Source organism: Archocentrus centrarchus, chromosome 23 (genome assembly GCF_007364275.1).
Source record: "Archocentrus centrarchus isolate MPI-CPG fArcCen1 chromosome 23, fArcCen1, whole genome shotgun sequence".
Lineage (NCBI taxonomy): Eukaryota > Metazoa > Chordata > Actinopteri > Cichliformes > Cichlidae > Archocentrus > Archocentrus centrarchus.
The window spans coordinates 10,101,073-10,122,845 of NC_044368.1; the positions used below are offsets into that span (position 1 = coordinate 10,101,073).

General features: G+C 42.4%; 2 protein-coding genes across 2 annotated transcripts in view; one reads left to right on the plus strand and one right to left on the minus strand.

The window, feature by feature from the left end:
• Window positions 1-21,773, minus strand: part of snd1 (staphylococcal nuclease and tudor domain containing 1) — a 172,100-nt gene that overhangs the window by 69,042 nt on the left and 81,285 nt on the right. The window lies entirely within an intron of this gene.
• Window positions 17,012-20,624, plus strand: lrrc4.1 (leucine rich repeat containing 4.1). Its single transcript, XM_030719704.1, has 2 exons — window positions 17,012-17,034; window positions 17,118-20,624. Exon 2 carries the CDS (start codon window positions 17,191-17,193, stop codon window positions 20,047-20,049), a length of 2,859 nt encoding a protein of 952 aa, XP_030575564.1. The 5' UTR covers window positions 17,012-17,034; window positions 17,118-17,190; the 3' UTR covers window positions 20,050-20,624.

Here is a 21,773-nt window from a genome sequence, read left to right on the forward strand (position 1 = left end):
CCTGGACTTAGCCCGGAAACAAAAAAACCTGATTTAGGATGCCTCTGGGTGTGGGTTATTGACTGTACAGCTAAAGTTCTGGCACAGCCAAATTCCAAACTAGGTTAGTTCAATAACTATCAGATCACAGGGTCAGGACATGGCAGAAAATCAATCCTGTATTATTAGTTGTTTTTATATGTATACACATATCTGCAAAATACAGGGAGCAACAATGGAAGGGCTTGCTTTTACAGCTACAAATGACTTGTTTCTGTACAAGAACTTCAAATAGGCGGACATATTAAAAGAAGAAAGAAACATTCAATTTACTGTATGATGTTAGGTGAGGATTGGCTTCACCCTGGCAGGATATTGCTGTCCAGAGTGCTCAGTGCAAAGCTCAACTGAGTCTCAATCTGGCTGTCTAAACAATTTGGTGCCAGAAGGACTTTTGGGACTCACTCACTCTACTTCCTTACATGCCCAGCATCTACAGTTATAGACATAGCTGCTTTGAGGAAAACAAATCTTTTACTGGCACTACAGGAAATCAACTAGCGTACACTCCAGTCTTTCAGATTTGAGTGCTTCACCCTGGCCTGACATCCTGTTCCTGAAGCAAACAGTCAATCTCTTTCAAATCTGAGGAGAAGCGGGGGAACTTCTATTGCCAGATTCTAAAGCATGAAAGGACACGATTACAACTCCCCGGTGAAAGAAAAGACCAAGAAAAAAGTCCCGGCATCAGCAGACTTCAGAGGACCTTTGCAGTCTTTTGGCTGACATGGACAGAGATTTTATCATTCAAGAGAAAAAGGAATATGTAGACAGGGTTCAGAGAGAGGCAAGTGTGAGAGAAATGCATATTTTTGCATGGCTCTCTTCATCGTCTTCTGTGTATATCTGAATAAAGTCATAAAGTTATTAACATAAAAGAACGTTCTCATTTTAAAACAGACAAATGAGGCAGTGTTACATGTCTGAAAAGGGCTTTATCCTGTTGTACAGTGTCAATGTACAAGCTCAGCATCCTGTAGAAATAAAGGCTAACATTTGTTCTTTGGGAGTTGTGACCTATTTCAGCAAAGGCTGGTGCTGCTTGCATCGGAGCAATAACATAGCAACTGGACAGGAATGTGTTTGTGTGCGTCTTTGTGAGTGTGTTGACTCTCCCAAGGGTGATCAATATGACTCAGGGGGTCCCATGCATCACTGTCAGTGGCAGACTGCTGTCTGTCGGTGGCGAGGTTGGGAAAAGTCAAAGAGTTTTTTTTTTTTGAACAGCCAGGCCATTAACAGTCAGGCAAGCAAGCATGATCCCCATCATTAAACCTGCCTGATGCCAATTAAAGAGTTTTCCTTTCATCAATAGATAACTGACATTTCCAATGCATCACTACTCTGATAAGAGGTGAGTGAATGGAAGTTGATGGAAAGAGATGAATGGAAAAAACTCATACATGGTAATAGCAGGTTGGATAATGTTAATATGGTTAAGTTAAAATAATGGAAAAAAGGTCATTAGGAATTGTTACACATTAGTCTTTTTGTGTCTGTTATTACACTCTAGCATCACTCGTCTTTCGAGCGGAGATCGAACTCCGTTCATAAAGCCGACAGTGGAAAACAACAAAAAGAACAGGAAAAACAAGGATAACAAACTCTGGCTTTTTTTCCAGGAACTCCGCTTAGCAAAAGTTGAGATGAGACAGCGTCCTTTAGGCCATCTCCAACAAACAGTAACAACAAAAAGACTACTACTGTCACCCCCAATTCATCCATTTAACCCATTTCATAAGGAGCCATTGGAGGCAGTGACTATAATGCCTTGTGGATATATAATAGATAAGGCCGAGTGGGATGAGATGAGGCTGCGGACCGAAGGCACACTGAAAAGATTTTACTTCTCAGCTGGCCTAACTTTGCCCTGGTAAGCTGGAGGTGGTGGCTGGTGAAGGGAAGGTCTGGACATGTCTACTTCGACTACTGTCCCCACCACCCAGACATGGAGAAGTGGTAGGAAATGAATGGATGGATTGAAACTTCAAGATTAGCCCAACTGGCAACACTTACCAAGACTTCACAGAAAAGTCTTGGTAAGTGTCTGACTCTTTGAGTCAGAGCAAAGAGTGAGAGAAAGAAACCAAAGGTCAACAGGGAATTGATCGGGGCAGAATCTGCTGCTGTCCTCAAAACAATCTACTGTAGACTATCATACTTTGTAGTGCTGACTGCACATGGCATTTTAAGTGATTATCAAAAATAGATTTATCATTTAGCTAGCAATATCACATCAGAAAACAAAGAATGACCTGCATCATTATATCACCATCTAATAGCTACTGAGTCATAAAGAGTCCGACTGAATACTGAATTTTTGTAACATTAATCAGACTCATGAAAAAGGTCATACTAACCTGTATGAAATCTAAATGCAGTCTGGTTAGAATCTGCAGGTCTTCAGGATGCTCATTGATCTTTGTGATAGGTTTTGCTTCATCCTACCTCAAAGCCAATACATGTGCAACAATTACACATCACAGAGCCAGTGGTCCCAATACAGTGCAAGGGTCAGTGACACTGAGTAATATGAAACCTTTGGCAACGTAATGATGACCCAAGAAGATACAACATCAGTTTGTCTCGCTGGTCTAATGCATCAATACAGTTGTCAGGATGGCTGATCCTTTGACTAACAAACCAAATCTTGCTAAAACCATGATCTGAAAGTTACAGTGAATGATTATTATACTGCTATTAAAAAAATATTAATAATTGTCTGTTACAACAAATAATATTTTTCTAAGAAATACATGTATTTTTGAGTGGGAGAGGTGCTTTCTTTGAATTGTGCGTATTGGGAAAAAGGGGTCAAAAAGTACACATGAAAAAAAACAAAAGCTTCTGAGAAGGTCTGAAGATAAAAAGGTAAAACTGCAAGAGTCATGAAAACTAATCATGCTAAACCTGTAGCTAAATTAGTTTATAGATTCTTTGTTATCCAGATGAAAGAATAGCACAGTCCTTACATAGCACAAGACAGAACTGAGAAAAGAGCAATGCTCTGCACTGGCCCTAACAGCCTGGTTATTAAAATCAATAACAGCAATAACTACAATCCATCTCATTTTTAAGGAAGGGGGGACATGGCATTCCGGTCGATGAATATTGAGCTACATTTGTAATATTACTAATATCATATAATTCCCCTTAACTGGATGGTGTGAGGCTGCAGGTGGAAAACAAATTGAACTGCACTCTAAGTTATTGAGTGGTTGTTAAAAGCACACACACACAACTGTGAAACTTATTAGTTTGCAACAATTTTCATTTTTTGTCAATATAACACCATGGCATAGTTACCACAGATGTGAATTGATATAAAGGGATTTAAAAAAAGAGCCTCTCTGCCAGCACTGGAATGGATATTGTCCTTTCATTTTTACGCATTTTTCACTTAGTTTCCAGAGCTACACTGTTCTGCATTGAGACTCTCAGCTTGTCAAGACCCCGGGGTACTCGAAACCCACAGGAGTTCAAATCTTCAAATCGCTGCCTAAAGCAGCGGACGCTTGGTGGGCGCAGTCAAGCCACATTGAGCACATTCAGGGGGTGGTCAGAATGATTGGAGACTGCATTAAGCCACATTACCTCTGAAAATGACAGCGTGGCTTTCCTGCAGATCCATTCACACGTACACCTTAGACTGCATAACCAATGAAGTGAAGCCACTATTCTGCAATCAATGAGCAATGAGCAGTACAGCAACAAAGAAATAAAGGCGGTCGAAAATACCAATAACAATAACAAGGAGAACATAAATTAAATGTTAACATGGTGGTTTATTTTGTTCAGCCGACCAATATAGTACACTGTACAGTATAGACTTAAACTGCAGGTAACGACCATAAAAAAAATGTAAGCAACTGTAATTTATTACAGTGTGTTTTTCATGAGAATTTTCTTTAAAAAGGTTTTCAAACAAATATGGAAGCAAATAGCTGCTGGCTTCACTTTGTAAATAAGTCACAATGAAAAAGAAACTTTCTTTTTTCTCTGTTACATTACAAAATTCAGTGTTTTCTTTTCAGTGTTATTACCAATGGATACATTGTTACGGGGATAGAAACACAAAAGCAGCCTCAGCAGAGTCTTGATTAATAAACGTGATGTACTCCATGGGGTAGAGGACTCATTAACAACACTCAATCAATCCCCATTTACCATTTCCACCCAATGCAGTTCAGCACTATGGGTGACGACATACATGTAAAAGTAAAAGACAGTGACTTATGAAACATCTCTACAGTGATACTTGGCAGTAAAATCCATCACATGAGCAGCTGTTTCTTCACTCCATTTGCAGCAGCTTTATGAATCAATTTAAAATTTCATAATGGAATTTTAAATATTTATGATTCTATGGCTACAGTGACCCAACTACAACTGAGTCCAATGATAGTGATCTGTCAGGAAAACAGAGATGTTATGCGGTTCTTTACTGGACATCTTAAAGCACTGCCAGTTGTAGATGATTGCCTTAAGGAAGAGATGGACAGAGACTAGATGGAAGACACCACCACCCCCAGCCCCACGAGACGAGGCAACACTTAGACACAGTGATCAACAGAAATAAATTCTGATATGGCTTGGTTCATTATTTATGACTGGCCTACAGTACATACTTGAATTCCCTCTCACTTCAAGACAGATCTAATTTGCAAGAAATAACTGAAAAAAGTGTTCAGTCTACGAGGGGGTGGGGGAGTGGGGGGGTGGGACTTCCAAGGCACTGAGACAAACACTTCTGCACCTCCCGGCATAGTGGCGACGTTATTATGGCTCAATGACCTCAGGGGGAAGAGATGGCAAGTGACAGCGAGATGGGGCACGGGACAATCATGGCTGGGCCATCATCATTTGTCTCTACCTCCTTTTCTATCCTCTTTCACTAGTTGACAAGGCAAATGGCATAGCCAGCCTGTGTCACTCAAAAAGCCATTTCTGTCCTCCCAGACCATGCTTGTGCTGACAGAGTGCAAGAACGAGAGAGAGAAAAGGGGGAGGAAAAGCGCCGACAGAGGATTTTTCAACATGGCTTTTTGTCAATTTCTGCGTGCTTGTCAAATCGAGAGGCAGCGCCTGGTTGCAGGGCTGGTTGGAGAGTTGTTAGGCAGAGGTTGAAGTTTGAGTGTGAGAAGAGTGGTAGCGATGAGCTGCTGAAGAGGTACTCCTGTTTGCTATAAACTAGCGGTACATTAAAGAGCCGACATCACAGGTTGGAGGCCACCAGGAGTTGGACAGAAGGAAGGCAATCCTGCTCCGAACGCATTTATTCTAGATTCATATCTCATTTCTAAAGGGACGACATAAAAAGCACAGTCAGGTTTAAGTGAAAAATTATACACAAGACGGTAGTGTGGCAACTATTAGAGATCACAGCCAGATCACAGCCATTAAAATTAATCTTTCATGGCAACAGGTAGCCTGACATCACATATACAAAATCGGGAACGATATGACCCCATTCAGCAGCATACAAGAGAGAACCTATTGAGACAAATCATTGTATAATCATCCATCAGTTTTGGCAATCCAATTCAACCTCACAGCATATTCAATCACGTAAATGGCAAGTGACGATCAAACAAATTAGATAGGGAATTGAGGTTGGTGTTGGTGTGTGATTGTGTGCAAGCGCAAGATGGAGGGGGTGGGACAGATTGAATCAAGTCATGCTTACTTATGAGCCATGCAGTTAGTCTGTTGCTGGCCTGCAAACCATGATTCATTGGCAAATATAATTTGTCCTCAATTTTCTTTCTTCAGCTGCGCATTTTGACCAGTCTGACTAGTACCCTGCTCACAGGAGTTTATCTAATCAGCGTGTGTCAAATAAATGAGATTACAGCCACCCTTGCACCTGTACTTCATTAGCTGGTCCACGTTTAGGTACATGGCACCACGAAACAGAGATCAGCTAAATGGCAGGTTAGGTTGCTGCGTGTTGGCTCATGGTAGTAATTTTACTCATCTTGAGCAAGCACATGTAGTAAATATTTGGCCCATACTTGGAAAAGCACAGATTTTTGGACAATATTGTATTTTCTATAACCAATTTAGGTTTGGACATATTACGACTACTTACCGCCTGCACAACACTCCTGAACACACTGCATAAACATCAGAAAATGCTGTGTGTGTTGCATTTATCTGATTTATTAAAGCAACTGTATCCACAGAAAGGCAGATTCTCTCCCTCATTGCTATTTAAAGTAAACCTCCAACCCACAACATTTCAGTTTATCATTTTTTTGCTGTGACTTTGGTCCAATCATCACTTTCCTCATTTTTTTCCCCCCGTACTGCCATTTGGGGAAAAGGAGAGACAGAAAAAAGTCTCTAAAATAATACAGGACCTCTAAACACCTCTATAATGAGGAGACAAGGGAAACTGGGGCTCACATTTTTTGGACTGAGTGAGTGAGAGAAAGAACTGCCAGCAGAAAAGCAGATATTTATTTAGGTATCTGTTTATTGCACAGTAGGACTGGTTTGACATAAAAGACACACCAAGGTATCAGTAATATTACAATAATATTACTATTACTAGAAAGATCATTTCAAGACTTTAGTATTGTTTAAAAGATGCTTATTTTATGTATTTTGTTAGGTTATAATGCTGCTGTTTTTGTAAATTCTTAAAAAATAAAGTTTATCGATATGCATACTGATACTGTGGTTACAACTGATGGCATGGCGTCACTTCAGAACCTTTTTAATCTGATCTTACCAGCTATCATTTAATTAACACAATCTTCTTTATAATTACAGGATGTTGCAATGACAAATTGCATGCTTGGCAGATTTTAAGGCACTAGTAAACTTTAGAGCATGTTTAAGATTCAACAAAAATTGCACATATGTTTAAATAAATATCTCTTATTTAAAGTAAAATCTCCTATAATACAGACAACAGAATACAAACAGCACACAATTATGTACTTGGCTTAGAAGGTACCATTTCCAGCAGAAGTGCTTTTAACACCACCAGGTGTGTGATATTACAATTGTGCTTCCAAACAGGATGGATAACACTTGATTCAAAACAGACAGTAGTGCACACACTCTTCAAATTCAATTTCAACAATGTGGCCACAGGCAAGATACCCACCTACCATTCTGAAGTGTCATGGAGTCACAAGCTACAACAATTTTGTGGCCAGCTCAACACTCATGCTTCCCAGACTTGCCGATTGAATACCTACATTTTAAGGAGACCCCACGCACAAAGCTGAGCAACAAACAAATGGATGGCAAAAAAAATATTGCAGGAAACAAGTGCAATAAAATGCACCCCTGCAGCATTTATAATCACTGCAATTTGTTTTTGCCCATATTAGCTTTCCATAAACATTATGGCAAATTCTGATCAGAAATTAAAATAAAAATGACCTGCTGGGTAAAAAAAAAAAGGAGGGAAAAAAAAAAAAAAAAAAAGCAAATGATTTCAATTAAAAATTATAACTTTCAACAGGATGTCAAACAAAGGGAGTCGAGAAAATGAAAGTTAAATCAATGTCTGCCTTGGGAAATTACCGCTGTTCATCCATGTGTCAAACCAGTCTTCTATGTGAGAGTGTGTGTGTGTGTGTGTGTGTGTGGGGTGGGGGGGTAACTCGGCCACATACTCACCACAAGTGACCTAAACTGACACTATCAGTCAAAGACCTGACAGAACAGACAGAAAACAAGCTGGTAAGGGGACTAGTAGGCAGTGGCCCGTGTACGACATGGATCTATAATACATCTGGAAGTTTAAAAAAAAAAAAAAGACAGAACAACAAGAAACACAAGCATGAAATAATGGGATGCATGCTGGAACGACGTAGTAATGTTTAAAAAGTTAAAAGCCCAGTGGTTAAAGAAAAGCTCCACTCTTCAGTAAGCCTATTCCCCTGATATCATGCAAAATTTAAACATGTCATTGCATCGCTGCATGCAATTGTGTTTGAGATAGAATCCACCACTTGGTTAACCTTTGTCTACGCGACATTCTCTCACACAAGGACAAAAAAAAGCATTTCTATCCAGGCACTTAGAATTCTGACACAGTACTATAAACTGAAAAGCAAGTTGAAAATTGGCCTGCAAAACACGCATATGCACTTCAGCACACTACTGGGAACATAGGGTATTAAAACTGCTGTTAACCGACTCTTTTTTAGCGTTCGGCTCAGCAAAAGTAAACAAAAAGTGCTAGCTCCTGAACAAATCATGCACGTTCCATGCTGTGCAAATATGTCAGTAACATTACACAGCCGTCATCAGATTCATAGGCACGTAAGCTTAGCACACATGCATCGACACACTTGAACGTCGTGTCGGCCAGATGTCTACCGTTTACCAGTCACCCATTTCCCTTTCCTACACGTGCTCAGGCAAAGCTAGCCATACCAGTTTTAATCCCCTAAAGCTATGTAGAAATGCTAACATGTGAAAAGGGATTAAAGGCAAAATAAGGTTGTGTGTGCATGTGTCTCAAATATGGCTGCATTTGCAAGATTTCATACGAGGGCCAGATGTAGAACAAAATCACTTTCATTTAGAAGACTCGGGCATTTGGTTGAGCTTGTTAATTTACCCCAATTTCTCTTATTTTACACAATAACCCAACTTAATATTTGATTACTGTTGAAAAATTGCCAAACCTGAGTGTGAGACTGAATAATAATTACAATTTTGTTTTAAACAATTTGTTTATTTGGACATCAAGTTTCTGATGTGCACGCCAATATTTCCTCACCTGCTTTTACCTATAAAAACATGTTGCCATGAGTCCTGCTAATTCCAAGCACTCTAATTGACATCGTACCCTCAGCTCTACTTAGTGGCTGTAAGTGGACTGTGTGGGAGGACCCGACTCTGACAGAACTGACTGTTGTGTTATCGACATCAATTTAGAAAGTGCTGCGATGCTTGCTCCCACCTGCACCCCCCATAGCCAAGACCTGCCCCCCCCCCCCCCTGCTGCAGCCTACCACTGGGGGAACTCCCTGATTGCATTGCTAGACAAAACAAATTTAAGCAATGCTGTGGTGTCTGGAGTTAAGACGGAGCAGAGTGTGTTTGCACAGTGTGTGTTTGAAGTGCATTTTCCTTTAACCAATATTATTTTCCAATTTGTCCTTTGTTCTTTCCTTTATCCCAAATTTTTGCTTTGTCACACCTTTCTTCTTCTCTCTAATGCTTCCATGGCCATTTAGCAATAATGTCAACATCCACTCAGGTGTCCCCTTCTCAATTTTTAGCCCTCCCCATCCAGTATTGTCTCCTATCCGCTTGGGCGAACAGCTGTTTAAGTATTGCATTGTTGGATGCTGCAGGTACACCAAACATTTGATGCTGTGCTGGCTGAACTCATAGATTAGACACACTTAGCTTGGCTTCTCAAATCTTTTTTTTTTTTTTTGCACCAAGGAAGCAGAGAGAATATTCCACAGGAAAAATAACTGGCTTGGCAGAGAGTTGTCACATTAGAGAATAGACACACACACACACACACAAAAAATCATCTCCTGTTCACACATTCTTACAAACTCCTACCACTTTTCTGGAGTAAAGTACACAAGTAAAATGACTACTTCACAACAACGACCTCAGAGCTCCTTAAAGTATACTTTACAAGTGTGCGATTCTCATTATGTTCGCACGGGAGATCAGAGTTCATTTGAACACAGATAAAGTAGAATGGCAACTATCGGTAATGAAATCCAAATTGGACACATATTAGAAACAGCCTGTGTTTACTCCCGACCTACCTATCATCTGCTTTCTATCACTGGAAAGCCACTGAAAAGCAGTCTTCAATATTGTGTGTAGTCTGTACCAAGATATCAGGTATGGGGCAAAATGAAAAGGTTTGTAAACACAAACACAGAACTGGAAAACTGAAAAAAAAAAAAAAGAATATTGGCCACAACATGCACACCTTTATCTGCTGCGTGAATGAAAACCTGTTATTGTTTTGCCATCACTGGGTCTGTGCTGTAACAGACTACAGTAGGGATAAAACTATTGTTATGGTCATCACGGCACCGTGCCCACACATCACTCGCACTTAAAGCACACTGCAAATGATAAATACTCAGGAAAACTACTGCTTCACCACTGGAACAAGATGATAAGTCAAAAAGAGAAGTCCCCAAGTTTTCTGCAGAACTGATCTAATCCAAGTGTTGCAGCAAATTCCCTTTGCACCATCAAGGGCTACCTGTGCTTTTACATTGATGTATCTTGAAGATTCCTGCAGAGACTGACCTGTCTGCACACTTGTGCCTCCACCCTGACCAGCTGCACTGCACACATAAGGTTGCAAAAAACTGGGATATGAAAGAAATGGTGGTGATGATGTTGTTTTGGGGGCACGGAGTACAGAAAAAAAAAAAAAAAAAAAAGGCTAGGAGATTTAGCTCATCTCTCTGTGGTGAATTAGTATGTTTTTACCTTCATATTGCTCAGAGAAAGAGAAATCAATTTCCTACACCTGGCCGTTGGCAAGGCAACATTGTGATGAACGCACATACAGGGATGCTCTATGAATTCTAATGGGGCCAGCTGACTAATGACGTGGCCGAGGCAAGACATGGAGAGCATTAGCATACGGTGAGAAAAACATGGAGAAGAAAGGGGATTTTAGCACAAGCGTGGCACATTATACCGTCTAGTTTAATACTGTATATCAGTATTTATAATTAACACTTCATTAAAAATTCTATTCTGTGTGAATATGGCTGTAACTGGTAAAATAAAATGAAAAATCCTAATTAAAACGGCTCAACACTCTCATTCAAATGTGCATGAAGCATCTCCTGCTATCTATCCTATAGCTATCTTGGCTCATGCTGATTGGGTTACCAGCGCTAACCTAACAATATCTTTTCTTCTGCTTCCAGCTAACACAGCACTAGGGCTAATCCCTGCTCTGGCAGCCAGTACGAACACAGCTAACCATAATGAAACCTATTAGTCTGGAAACAATGGCTGCTAGCAAAGCTCAAATGCTGAAAAACAGTGGATCAGAGAAAAAGGGGAAAAAAGGTGCAAAAAAGCTCATCCTTTACTGTGTGCCATCAGTTGCTATGACCTGATATTGCCCTTGTTTGAGAGTGCACACACAATGTCACTGACACATATACAGCATAAAATGAATGAGCAAACACAATTAACTTGAGACAAGCCCACAAATACCAGTCCTGAAGAGCACTGTAAGATGTATTCATTTAGAGTAGGCGAGCGAGTGCAAAAGAAAAACAGGGAGAAATAAGAAGACCAGGAAACAGGACAAGAACAAAGTGTTAAAGTAACAGCAGAAAAATGCCAAAGCAAAGAAGAGGGACAAGGACAAGTTGAAAGAAAACAGTGACTAAAAGGAGATTAAAAAAAAAATAATAAGGCAAATACAAAAACAGTAAAATACAAACGTTATAGCAATTACTCACCACATACTTAGGATTAAATACAAAATTGTTACTAATACAAAAGCAAAATTATTAAACCATGTTTCATTGACTGATTAAACTATCTGCCCGTTTAACCTTCAAAGAAAAATGTCACCAAACCGTATTCTGAGAAAATGCAACAATGTTAATATGTTGGATACGGCTCAAGGTGATCAATATTCATATGCTGTATTGAGTGGAGGCCACACAAGGTCAGTGAAAGCAAATTAGCAAGACAGATCAGGTACTGGGGTGAAACAACAACTCACCCAACCTGTACAGATGGAAGCAGAAGCGACTAATAAACCCTACTGCCTAATATAATCTCTTGATACACTGGCATATGATTGGTGTCTGTGTCTCTTTGTGATGAGAAAACCGATAAACTGAAAAATATCCCTACCAAGCGGTTTAAGCCTTCACTGGGACCCTGACAGCACTGTGTGTGTGTGTGTGTGTGTGTGTGTGTGTGTGTGTGTGTGTGTGTGTGTGTGTGTGTGTGTGTGTGTGTGTGTGTGAGAGAGAGAGAGAGTGAGTGAGTGTTACACATAATCTCCACCAGAATTAATTCCTGGAAATTGAAATGAAAATGGGAAACAAACTGCCCAATAGCAGGGCCTTTATCTCAAGGTCAGCATCACAGAGTTTAGGGTGTCCTTATGAGTGTGTGTGTATGTGTGTGAGTGTGTGTGTACGTACACACACGTTAAGGTACAGGATAGTGGCCTTGAAAAAAACTGACTTAAGATAATCCTATGTCAGGGTAGGCATCCCTGGGACATTACTCGATACTTAGAGGACACGCTCATTCATAAACACACACACAAATCAAGTCTAAAAAATAGTGTGCCTGTTGTCTCCTTGAGAAATGTTTTATGCATCTAACTTAACACAAAAACATATGTGGATTACAAAGGGCTATAAATTCTTGATCCCAGCAATGGCACAGGCAAGGCTGTTATCATTACATCTATCACTCAACCTCTAATCCCATTGTGATTGCTGCTATACCATACTGCAGGTCATTCATCCAAAGAGAGCTGACACACACCCGTGCTCTAACAGACACAGGCTGCTGACCTACATGTGACTGGCCATAGCCCAGATTTGCTAGCACTAACCCCAGGGGACAGGTTCTGTACTGATTACATATACCCCTTGAATATGCTGGTGGACAAACTGCATCAAAGTAGGTCGTGCAGCACCCTAAACTACAACTAGTGTCCTCCTGGCCTGGTGCAGCAGTTGGCTCCATAAAGCCTTGTGTGAAGCAGTGATGGCAGGGGTCACACACCAGGCGAATGGGGCTGGCACGACAGCGTGAAGGTCCCACGTTATCTGACAGCTCATCAGAATGCAATCAGTCAGCGAGTCCAGAAGGTAAAACCTGACAACACTCATCTTGTCAAGATAGTGCATGCTAAACTGTGAACATATGAGACCACTGTATGACCTGGATGTTGGCTACTATCCACCATGGATATCCTGGCATAGTGTAAACTGCAAAAGAGTCCAAACTAAAGAGTTCCGCCAGTTTTGGAAATTTCAGCATTAGCTTGGGGAGGGGAAAAAAAAAGGCTTTTCTGAATCATCTTTTTGTGAAAGAATGCCATGTGGTCTAAACCTTGGGAAAACCTTGCGGTGATTGCAGAGCTTGGCCAACTATCAGGCTGTCTTGGCCATTCTGGGCCAGGATCAAACTATAACGCATAGGGCTGCCCACTTTTGGTCAGTGGACCATTACAGAATTTGGCAGGGCATGACCCAGGCTCCATCAGTAGTGAGAAAGCGGCGTATCCACCGAAAGACAAAAATTGAGTGAGAATAAAAAAAAAAAAAAAAAGACAGCAAAGAGAGAAATGGACAAGATGAGCGCCAAGAGGCGAGAGCTGCCCTTGCAGTGGTGGTCATGTTACGGGTCAGTAGATGATTTTGGTTAGACATTAGTCTAAGATGTACTGTCCTGGGTGGGTAAAACTCAACCTGAACCCATTCTGGGTCACTTGTTCATGAAATGGTGGCACAACACACTTAAAGAACAGCGCACAGGCACCACCCGTCGCAAACAAAGCAGTGCAATCGTGCACACATTTACCTTTTGTTACTAATAATCACAGCTGCAAGCTTTTCGTGTGCAGCTTACTGTTTCAACATGCTTGTTTAAATACTGGTGCATTATCTCATGTTATCGGTTGCTCAGAGAATGCACTAAAGAAGCTGCAGTACACCTGTGATATCATGCTCTGCAGGGCAGCGATGCAATGGAATCCCAGAGGAAAGGAGACGAAATAGCTTTTCTTTCATAATACAGGAAAATCTCCCCTATACTCCTGTGGCTGCCACCTCACTGTTACATGTGCTTCATTGAAGCCTGTTCATATTCAACTGCAGTGAAGTCAAGGAGAAAGTCTGTGTGTGTATAATATAGGAGTTGGCTCTATACTTCTGTGCCAGTGGGAATAACATACTGCGCTACAGGCAGTGTGACCTTTTCTAGCTTGTGTGCCTTCTCTCCTCCCTCTTTTTGTCTGTTTTTTTTTTTTTTTTTTTCACACGCTTACTCTCTAGCTCAAATACAAATGCACACACCTAAGCAGCAGTGTCACAGCTAGCTTTACCAAGCATAAATTACCCACGCTGCTGCCTAGTTTAATGGGCGTGAGGCTGGGACAAATCGTTTGAGGTAGAGCGTTACGGGACAGTCGGCTACATTCGTTTTACCTCTCCTTTTTGCATCAGGAAGGTAAAGCTCGTCTTGTTTTTTTTTTTCCAGTGTGCCTCCTTTAACATGACCTTTATGGCTGTGTGCTTCCCAGAGCGACAGTTTGCGCTCAAATTGAGGGTTAAGGCCTGCCTGTTTAAAGTTCTCTAACTACATTCAAAGGCGTGCGAGTTGGAAGGGGAAGCAGAGTCTCCATTTTATACAATGCACTTCATTTTCTGTATTAATTTTTTAAAGAAATCAATTCTCTCATTTTAGAGTAACTTCCAATTAAGTATCTGATGATGGATTTCACAACATAACTTGGTCGTTGCAATCAAAAACTTTTAATTTCCTTGAACTCAAGCACGAAACAGGGATTCAATTATACCTCATTACAACCTGAGAAACAAAATTTGGTGACAAAAAAAGTTTTTGTGACTGTAAACTTGTATGTAAAGAAACAGCCAGCCGGTAGAGTGACACAGTGACAGACTAAGAGTGAGCAAAGTGGGAAAGATAGTGAGGAGGGTGGTGGTGGAGTGGGTGGAGGGAGTTAATGCACATAACATACTGCATCAAACCCGAGCAGTCCTCCAAGCAGGATGCGTCAGCAGTCCATTCATGTTCCCCTATTTTTCCACGAAAGGACAGAGCAAAAGGAGTGAGAGCAAAGAGAGCTGAAGTGAAAAGAAAACAAAGATAAAAGAGTGAGGGGGCTGAGAAAAGAAAGAAAGAGTATGATGAAAGAGAGGAAGCCAGAGAGCGAGAGAAGCGGTGTCCCATCTGCCTTCCTTTGACACCAAAGCAATGCTGGAAAGCTTTGCCAGACTCAGAATGGTTGGGTTATTGCTGGGCATGAGAGGGTTAAAATATGGTTGCTGTGGGGATGCCACTGTCCATCTCTGACTTGTGCTTGGACAGCCTGTCTATTCCCCTAAGCCACAAAAGCCTCAGAAAGCCACAGAACAAGAGGCTATGAGCATTAAAAAAAAAAAGAGAGAGCGGAGGACAGCAGGAGCAAACTGGTTTTTGAAGAGGTAGATCTCTAAAAAGGTCTGAGTGCTTTGAGCTCACCCAAATACCTCAGGACACTGCAGAGAGCGTGAGGGAGGCAGGGAGAAAAAGAGGGTGTGAGAGAGCGCAAGAGAGGGTGTGTGTGAGAGAGAAAGAGAGAGTGGGAGATAGAGAGACGGTGAGGGAGAGAGAGACGGCGCACGCTCTCTCTTTTGCTGCTACAACAGATCCTTTCCACATCGACGTTGCTGTTAACGTCACGCCTGTAAGCCGCGCTTGCCCAGCGCTTGCCTTCTCTGCCTTGCTCCTCTCCCAGTTGGACGCTGCATTAGCGAGGGGGTGCTGATCACCACAAGAAAAGGAGGGGGGAAAAAAGAACTGGAAACAAGAGGGGAAAAAGAAACAAGCCAGAGAGAGGAAGGAGAAACTGTGCGCCACCCCTCCTCCCTCTAACCCACCTCGATCAACCCAGCTACAATACCCCCACTCCTCCCAGCACCCCCTTCCAGCCCCAACCCAACACCCCCTCTGAAGAAACTGACGGATTATTGGGAAGTGCACGGGAGGCAGGCTGCAGCTGCTGCTGTGTGTGCTCGCGACTGCTGCTGTATGCTTCGCAGGGATGGTGTGTGTGCGTTTGCAATTGCTGCTGTCGCCACCGCGGCTGCCGAGGCTGGAGCATGTGGCTAGTTAAAAGGAAAAAGAAGCTAATGAAGGCTGTGTGTGTTGCCTAGCCTTTTCAACTGCTGCCAAGAGCTCCCCAGGAGGAAAGAAAAAAAATTAAGAAGAATCAAGTGGACATGACACTCCATTTAAAAGGGGAGAAAAGAAAAGAGTGCAAGTGAGGGAGAAGGGCTGTCAGACTGACCAACCGACCAACTGATTGACTACTAAAAAGTGAAAAGAGGAATACAGAGAGGAGGGGGTCTTTTTTTTGTATCTCCTCCTAACCACTGCAAACGAAAAGCACAGAACAGTGGAAAGGACTGTGGATTTTTTTTTTTTTTTTTTTTTTAAATATTCTTTCTCCAATCCCAATCCCTTCTACCTACCTCCCTTCTTTTGTCGTTTCTGCCTTGGGTTTTGTTGCACAAAAAAAAAAAAAAATTGTGCGTGTGCATCTCTGTGGTTGCCTGGACTATGGAGACCTGGCTAAGGTGTTTAACAGGGGGATCAACTGTCGGATTCCAAGGACAAGCAAGAGAAGAGGAGCCGACAGCAAAGAGAGAGCAAGGGAGCACTGCTGTTTTGCGAGCCTGACTGGATTCCTAGCTACAGTCTTCTTTTTTTCTTCTTCTTCTTTTTTTTTGGTAATCTGCACGTAAAGGAAGAAAAACACTCACAAAGGGCCTTCGAACCTTTCTCTTTGGATGTATGGATTTACAAAAGGGCTCATCTTGTTTAAGCTCTTTGGCACTGATGCCTGTTTTGACAGGGCAAACATAAAAGGTTTTCTTTGCTGCTCTTGGATATAAATACATCTGATGCGAATACATCAGCTCTTTCTGATTGCAAAAAGGAGGGAAGCTATATATCTCAGTTCAAGGACCTGTAATAATAACTTGAGGTAGGTGTCTAGTGTTTCAAACCCTCTTTGCATCAGTTTGTAACACCCTCCCCTCGCCTCTGTCTTGTAATACGGTTTTTGGTTGCTTAATTTACCATCATGTCCTTCTCATACACATGTTTCAGAAAACCCAGTCCTCTCCACCTTCCCATCTCCTTCTGCCGCTGAGCACGGTTCATGGAAATAAAATCACTTCTTAACTGAGGATAGGTCAAGTCCTCTTGCTCCTTAGCAACCACCCAAACCCAAACCCATGCTCTCCCCTTACCCTCATCAGTTCCCTTAACGTCTTTACTCTGGCCCCCCTAAACAATACTGCTAGCCAACCACCTACTTTCCTTGCCTCCAAACCCCACAAACACCAGCCCCAAACATCCTCATCCTCCCCCCCAGATGATGCTGAATTATGAACGTGCCACATCATGAGTCTCCTGGGGCGGGTAGCTGTGCATCGTGCCAGGAAAGCCGCCCTGCTCTGTGTAGTCTTCCTGATGGCGCGAGCGTGGAGCAGCGCCTCCCTGGCCTCGGCGGGGGCGGCGGTGTCTCAAGGACCCCAGGGCTGTCCACCGCAGTGTTCCTGTAGTAATCAGCAGGGGAAAGTGGTGTGCACTCGTCGTGGCCTCACCCGTGTGCCCCCTGGGATTCCTGCCAACACGCGACACCTCAATCTAATGGAAAACGCCATTGAGGCGGTGCAGGCTGACTCCTTCCGCCATCTGCACCACCTTGAGGTGCTCCAGCTTGGGCGAAATGCCATTCGGCAGATTGAGGTGGGTGCGTTTAATGGACTCACCAGCCTCAACACACTGGAGCTGTTTGACAACCGGTTGACGGTGGTGCCCAGTGGGGCCTTTGAATACCTATCCAAACTAAGAGAACTTTGGCTGAGGAACAACCCCATTGAAAGTATTCCTTCCTATGCCTTCAACCGGGTACCCTCACTCATGCGACTGGACCTGGGAGAGTTAAGGAAACTGGAATACATCTCAGAAGGAGCTTTTGAGGGCCTACAAAACCTCAAGTACCTCAACCTGGGAATGTGCAACGTAAGGGGTGATATGCCAAACCTGAGTCCTCTCAAAGGCCTAGAGGAGCTGGAGATTTCTGAAAATCTCTTTCCAGTGATAAAACCAGGCTCTTTCAAAGGTCTACGCTCATTGAAAAAGCTATGGGTGATGAACTCCCAAATCACAGTAATAGAGCGCAATGCTTTCGATGACCTATCTTCACTGGTGGAGCTTAATCTTGCCCATAATAATCTGAGCGCTGTGCCACATGATTTGTTCTCCCCGCTCAGGTATCTGGTGGAGCTCCACCTCCACCATAACCCTTGGAACTGTGGTTGTGAGGCTGTATGGTTAGCACGCTGGCTAAGGGAATACATCCCTACTAACTCAACTTGCTGTGGACGCTGTCACTCACCTGCCAGCATGAGAGGTCGACAGCTGGTTGAGGTGGACCGAGGTGAGGGTGCTGCAGTCCAGTGTTCTGCGCCATTCATTGCTGATGCACCAAGGGACTTGAACATCTCAGCAGGGCGTGTGGCTGAGCTTCGGTGCCGCACAGCTCCAATGTCTTCAGTGCGTTGGCTCCTACCCAACGGGACTATACTGACACATGCATCTAGTCACCCAAGAATATCAGTCCTCAATGATGGTACCCTTAATTTCTCAAATGTCCTGGCAGCAGACACTGGCACTTATACCTGCATGGTCTCCAATGCAGCTGGGAACTCCAATGCCTCAGCCTACCTAAATGTGAGTGCAGCTGAGCTTAACACATCCAACTTAAGCTACTTTACCACAGTAACCGTGGAGGTCATGGGGCCAACCACTGAGATGCCCAAACCGAAAACTACAACAACCACTGCTGCTGCAGGTGCTGGTGTTGCCGGAGGAGGAGTAGGCCTAGGGACAACAACTACAACGGCCTCTCCTTCCGTCTTTCAACCGGTCTTCATCTCCACACCAACTGTACTGCTGCAAAACACTGACAGCCCACCAGGTGCAGCTAAACCATCTGTGTTGCCAGGAATTCAAGGTGCCACTGGCAAGCCAGGCAAGTCTGGGCCAAGTCTTGATGAAGTGATGAAGACCACTAAGATCATAATAGGCTGCTTTGTGGCAGTGACACTACTGGCTGCTGTCATGCTCATTGCCTTCTACAAACTGAGAAAGCGCCACCAGCAGAGGAGCACAGTGGCAGCTGCCCGCACCGTAGAGATTATACAGGTGGATGAGGAGGACCTTCCACCACCAGCATCTGCAGCCCAAGAGTCAGCTCTCACATTGCCTGAAATTCGGGACCATAACAGCATACACAAACTGGACTTCATCAGCCACAAGACTGACTACAGCTTTCACAAACCCAAGGTTGAATACAAACCCCAGCCTGATTTCACCCTACACAAGCCGAAGGCTGAATATACCACATACAAGCCAAATATGGACTTTAGCAGCCACAAATCCATCCCAGATTACAGCACTCACAAATCTACACCTGATTTTAGCCTTCACAGACCAAAGCCTGACTACAGCCCATTTAGACCGGAATACAGCACTCACAAACCTAAAGCAGAATACAGCCCATTCAAACCAGACTTTGGTACTCATCCAAAAACTAAATCAGACTACAGCCCCTTCAAACCAGATTACAGCACTCATCCCAGACAGAAGAGTGACTTCAGCCCATTCAAACGAGACTACAGCACCCAACCGAAACCTAAACATGACTACAGCCCATTAAAATCAGACTACAACACACAACACAGACCTAAAGGAGAATATAGTCCATTCAAGCCTGACTTTGGTACGCATCCAAGACCTAAACCTGATTACAGTCCATTTAAGCCTGACTATAGCACTCAGCCCAAATCCAAAACAGACTACAGTGCTCAGAGATCTAAAACAGACAGTACCTACAAACCTAAGGACCACTACACGCCACATAAGACTGCAACAGATTACAGCGCCTGCAAGACTGACTTCAGCCCCCACAAAATGGATTACAGCGCCTTCAAGTCTGAATTCAGTCCACAAACTCAGAGACCTAAACTGGATTACAGTCCACATAAACTGGACTACAGCCCTCATAAGGTGGACTACAACACTCTAAAGCCCAAATATAATACCTATAAACCAACTGGCCATGGGGCTAAATGGACAGAGAACAATGTTGGAAACTCTTTGCCGCGAACCTTGCCCAGTGCCATCACAGCAATGGCTGAGCCCTATGTCATAAAAACTCACAACAAGGAGAAGGTACAGGAGACTCAGATTTAAAAAGGCCCCGAAAAGGCTCTCACTCCTTTTCCCAGTTTCCGAGCTCCCACCCATCCCTGTTTCACACACCCCTTGTATTTTCCTCATTTAAAATCATGCAATAGAATGCACAACGAAAAAAAGGACAGGATATACTTTTGTACAGAGTGCAAAATTTAAAAGACTGATGATTTCTTGTTGTACATGCTTATAAATAAATATATATATGGACGAACTAAAATTACCATGGGTTGGTGATAGAGAAACGTATATTAAAAAGAAATTGAAACTATTTTCTAACTTGTAACTTCTATTTAAAATAATGAGTTGTTTAAGATGCTGTCTTGACTTTGACAAATGAGGGTAGTCTTGTTTTAAAAGAGGGCATTCTGTGTGATTTTTACACCATGCTACAGAGAATGCAGTGATACGAAAAAAATATTTATACAGAGAAGACTTTCTTTAACAAAATCCGAAGAAAAAAAAAAGATCAGTGTCGATCTTACAGGTTTATCTTGTAAAAGCACCAAGAATTTGTACTGTGCCAAATGTTATAAATGCAATAAAAAGGATTTTTGGAAGAAAAAAAATAAGTATTAGAGAGAGATGTTTTTTTTCCCCCCCTTCTCTTCTTCTCCTGGCATATACTGTAACAATCAGCCAAATGCTTTAGACACTGCAGTAAGATGCTGCAGCTATACTTTAACCCTAAGTGTGCTGAATGACTCAGGCAGAATGAATCATGGTGCAGAAGTGGATGGGGCTTTTTAAAATATCCGTCCAAACCTCTTATTATATTATTTACAGTGACAGAAGAGTCTGCTTTTTGTTTACTTTGTTTTCCTTTGCGTTTTATATCCACTAGTGACTGTCATGGTGCTTTATCAATGTGTGGCTGAACAAAGCACGTATTTGATGAAAGTTTAAGTTCCACAAGCAACGGGTTAAAAAGAACTTATGGTACATTCACAGAGAAATATAGCGGGGCTATTATGAATACTTTTTTAATTGAGATGCTCACGATCTAATGCGTCTCAAGAATACAATCTGTGTTACCGAGCTCATTTTCTATATCACAAGCTAGTATTATTAATCACAAAGGTAATGAGTGAAAAAGGTGCACTTTGCCAAAAAATATAGATCCTCATTTCACTTTTCATTACATTTCCAGCTGTTGGGGCTTCATCAATCAGTATGGGGCCTTTTTATGGTGACAAATGCATTCAGGTCTCACTGTTAACTGTGCATTTTTCATCTTCAACAGTATCACCCCTCTCAATCATAATAAAGCCTCAGAGCTCTAACAAAAGAAATGATACACAGTGGATAGGAAACCTCACCTGTAGTATTCTAGTAAACCACATCTTGTTTTTTAGGAAAAAACAATACGGAGCACAGCATTTTCTGTGACTCTCTCTTCTCTTATTTAATGATATACAGTGTCTCAAGCTTGGTTTATCTAAATGTAAAAGAGAAAAGCCGTATGCAGTACACTGGGAGAACATTTCAGAAAACAACAGAATACCATGCTTGGAGTGGGCAACATGTGGGTGAGAGATGACCAAGAGAATACTACAAAAGATCTCTGTGGGTGTTGTGTTGATCATAATCATCACAACCAACATAGATAGTCCTTACAAATTAACCTCCATAAAGCTTAAAACTATGAAGCTAATCAAGACATTAATAGAACCAAGACGTAAGCAGAGCCACAGTCCCAGGCGTGTACTGGCAGCAAAGCTTCA

What these genes read in the sequence shown, in the direction of transcription:
- lrrc4.1 (XM_030719704.1), top strand. Translation starts at nt 17,191, where the DNA reads ATGAGTCTCCTGGGGCGGGTAGCTGTGCATCGTGCCAGGAAAGCCGCC.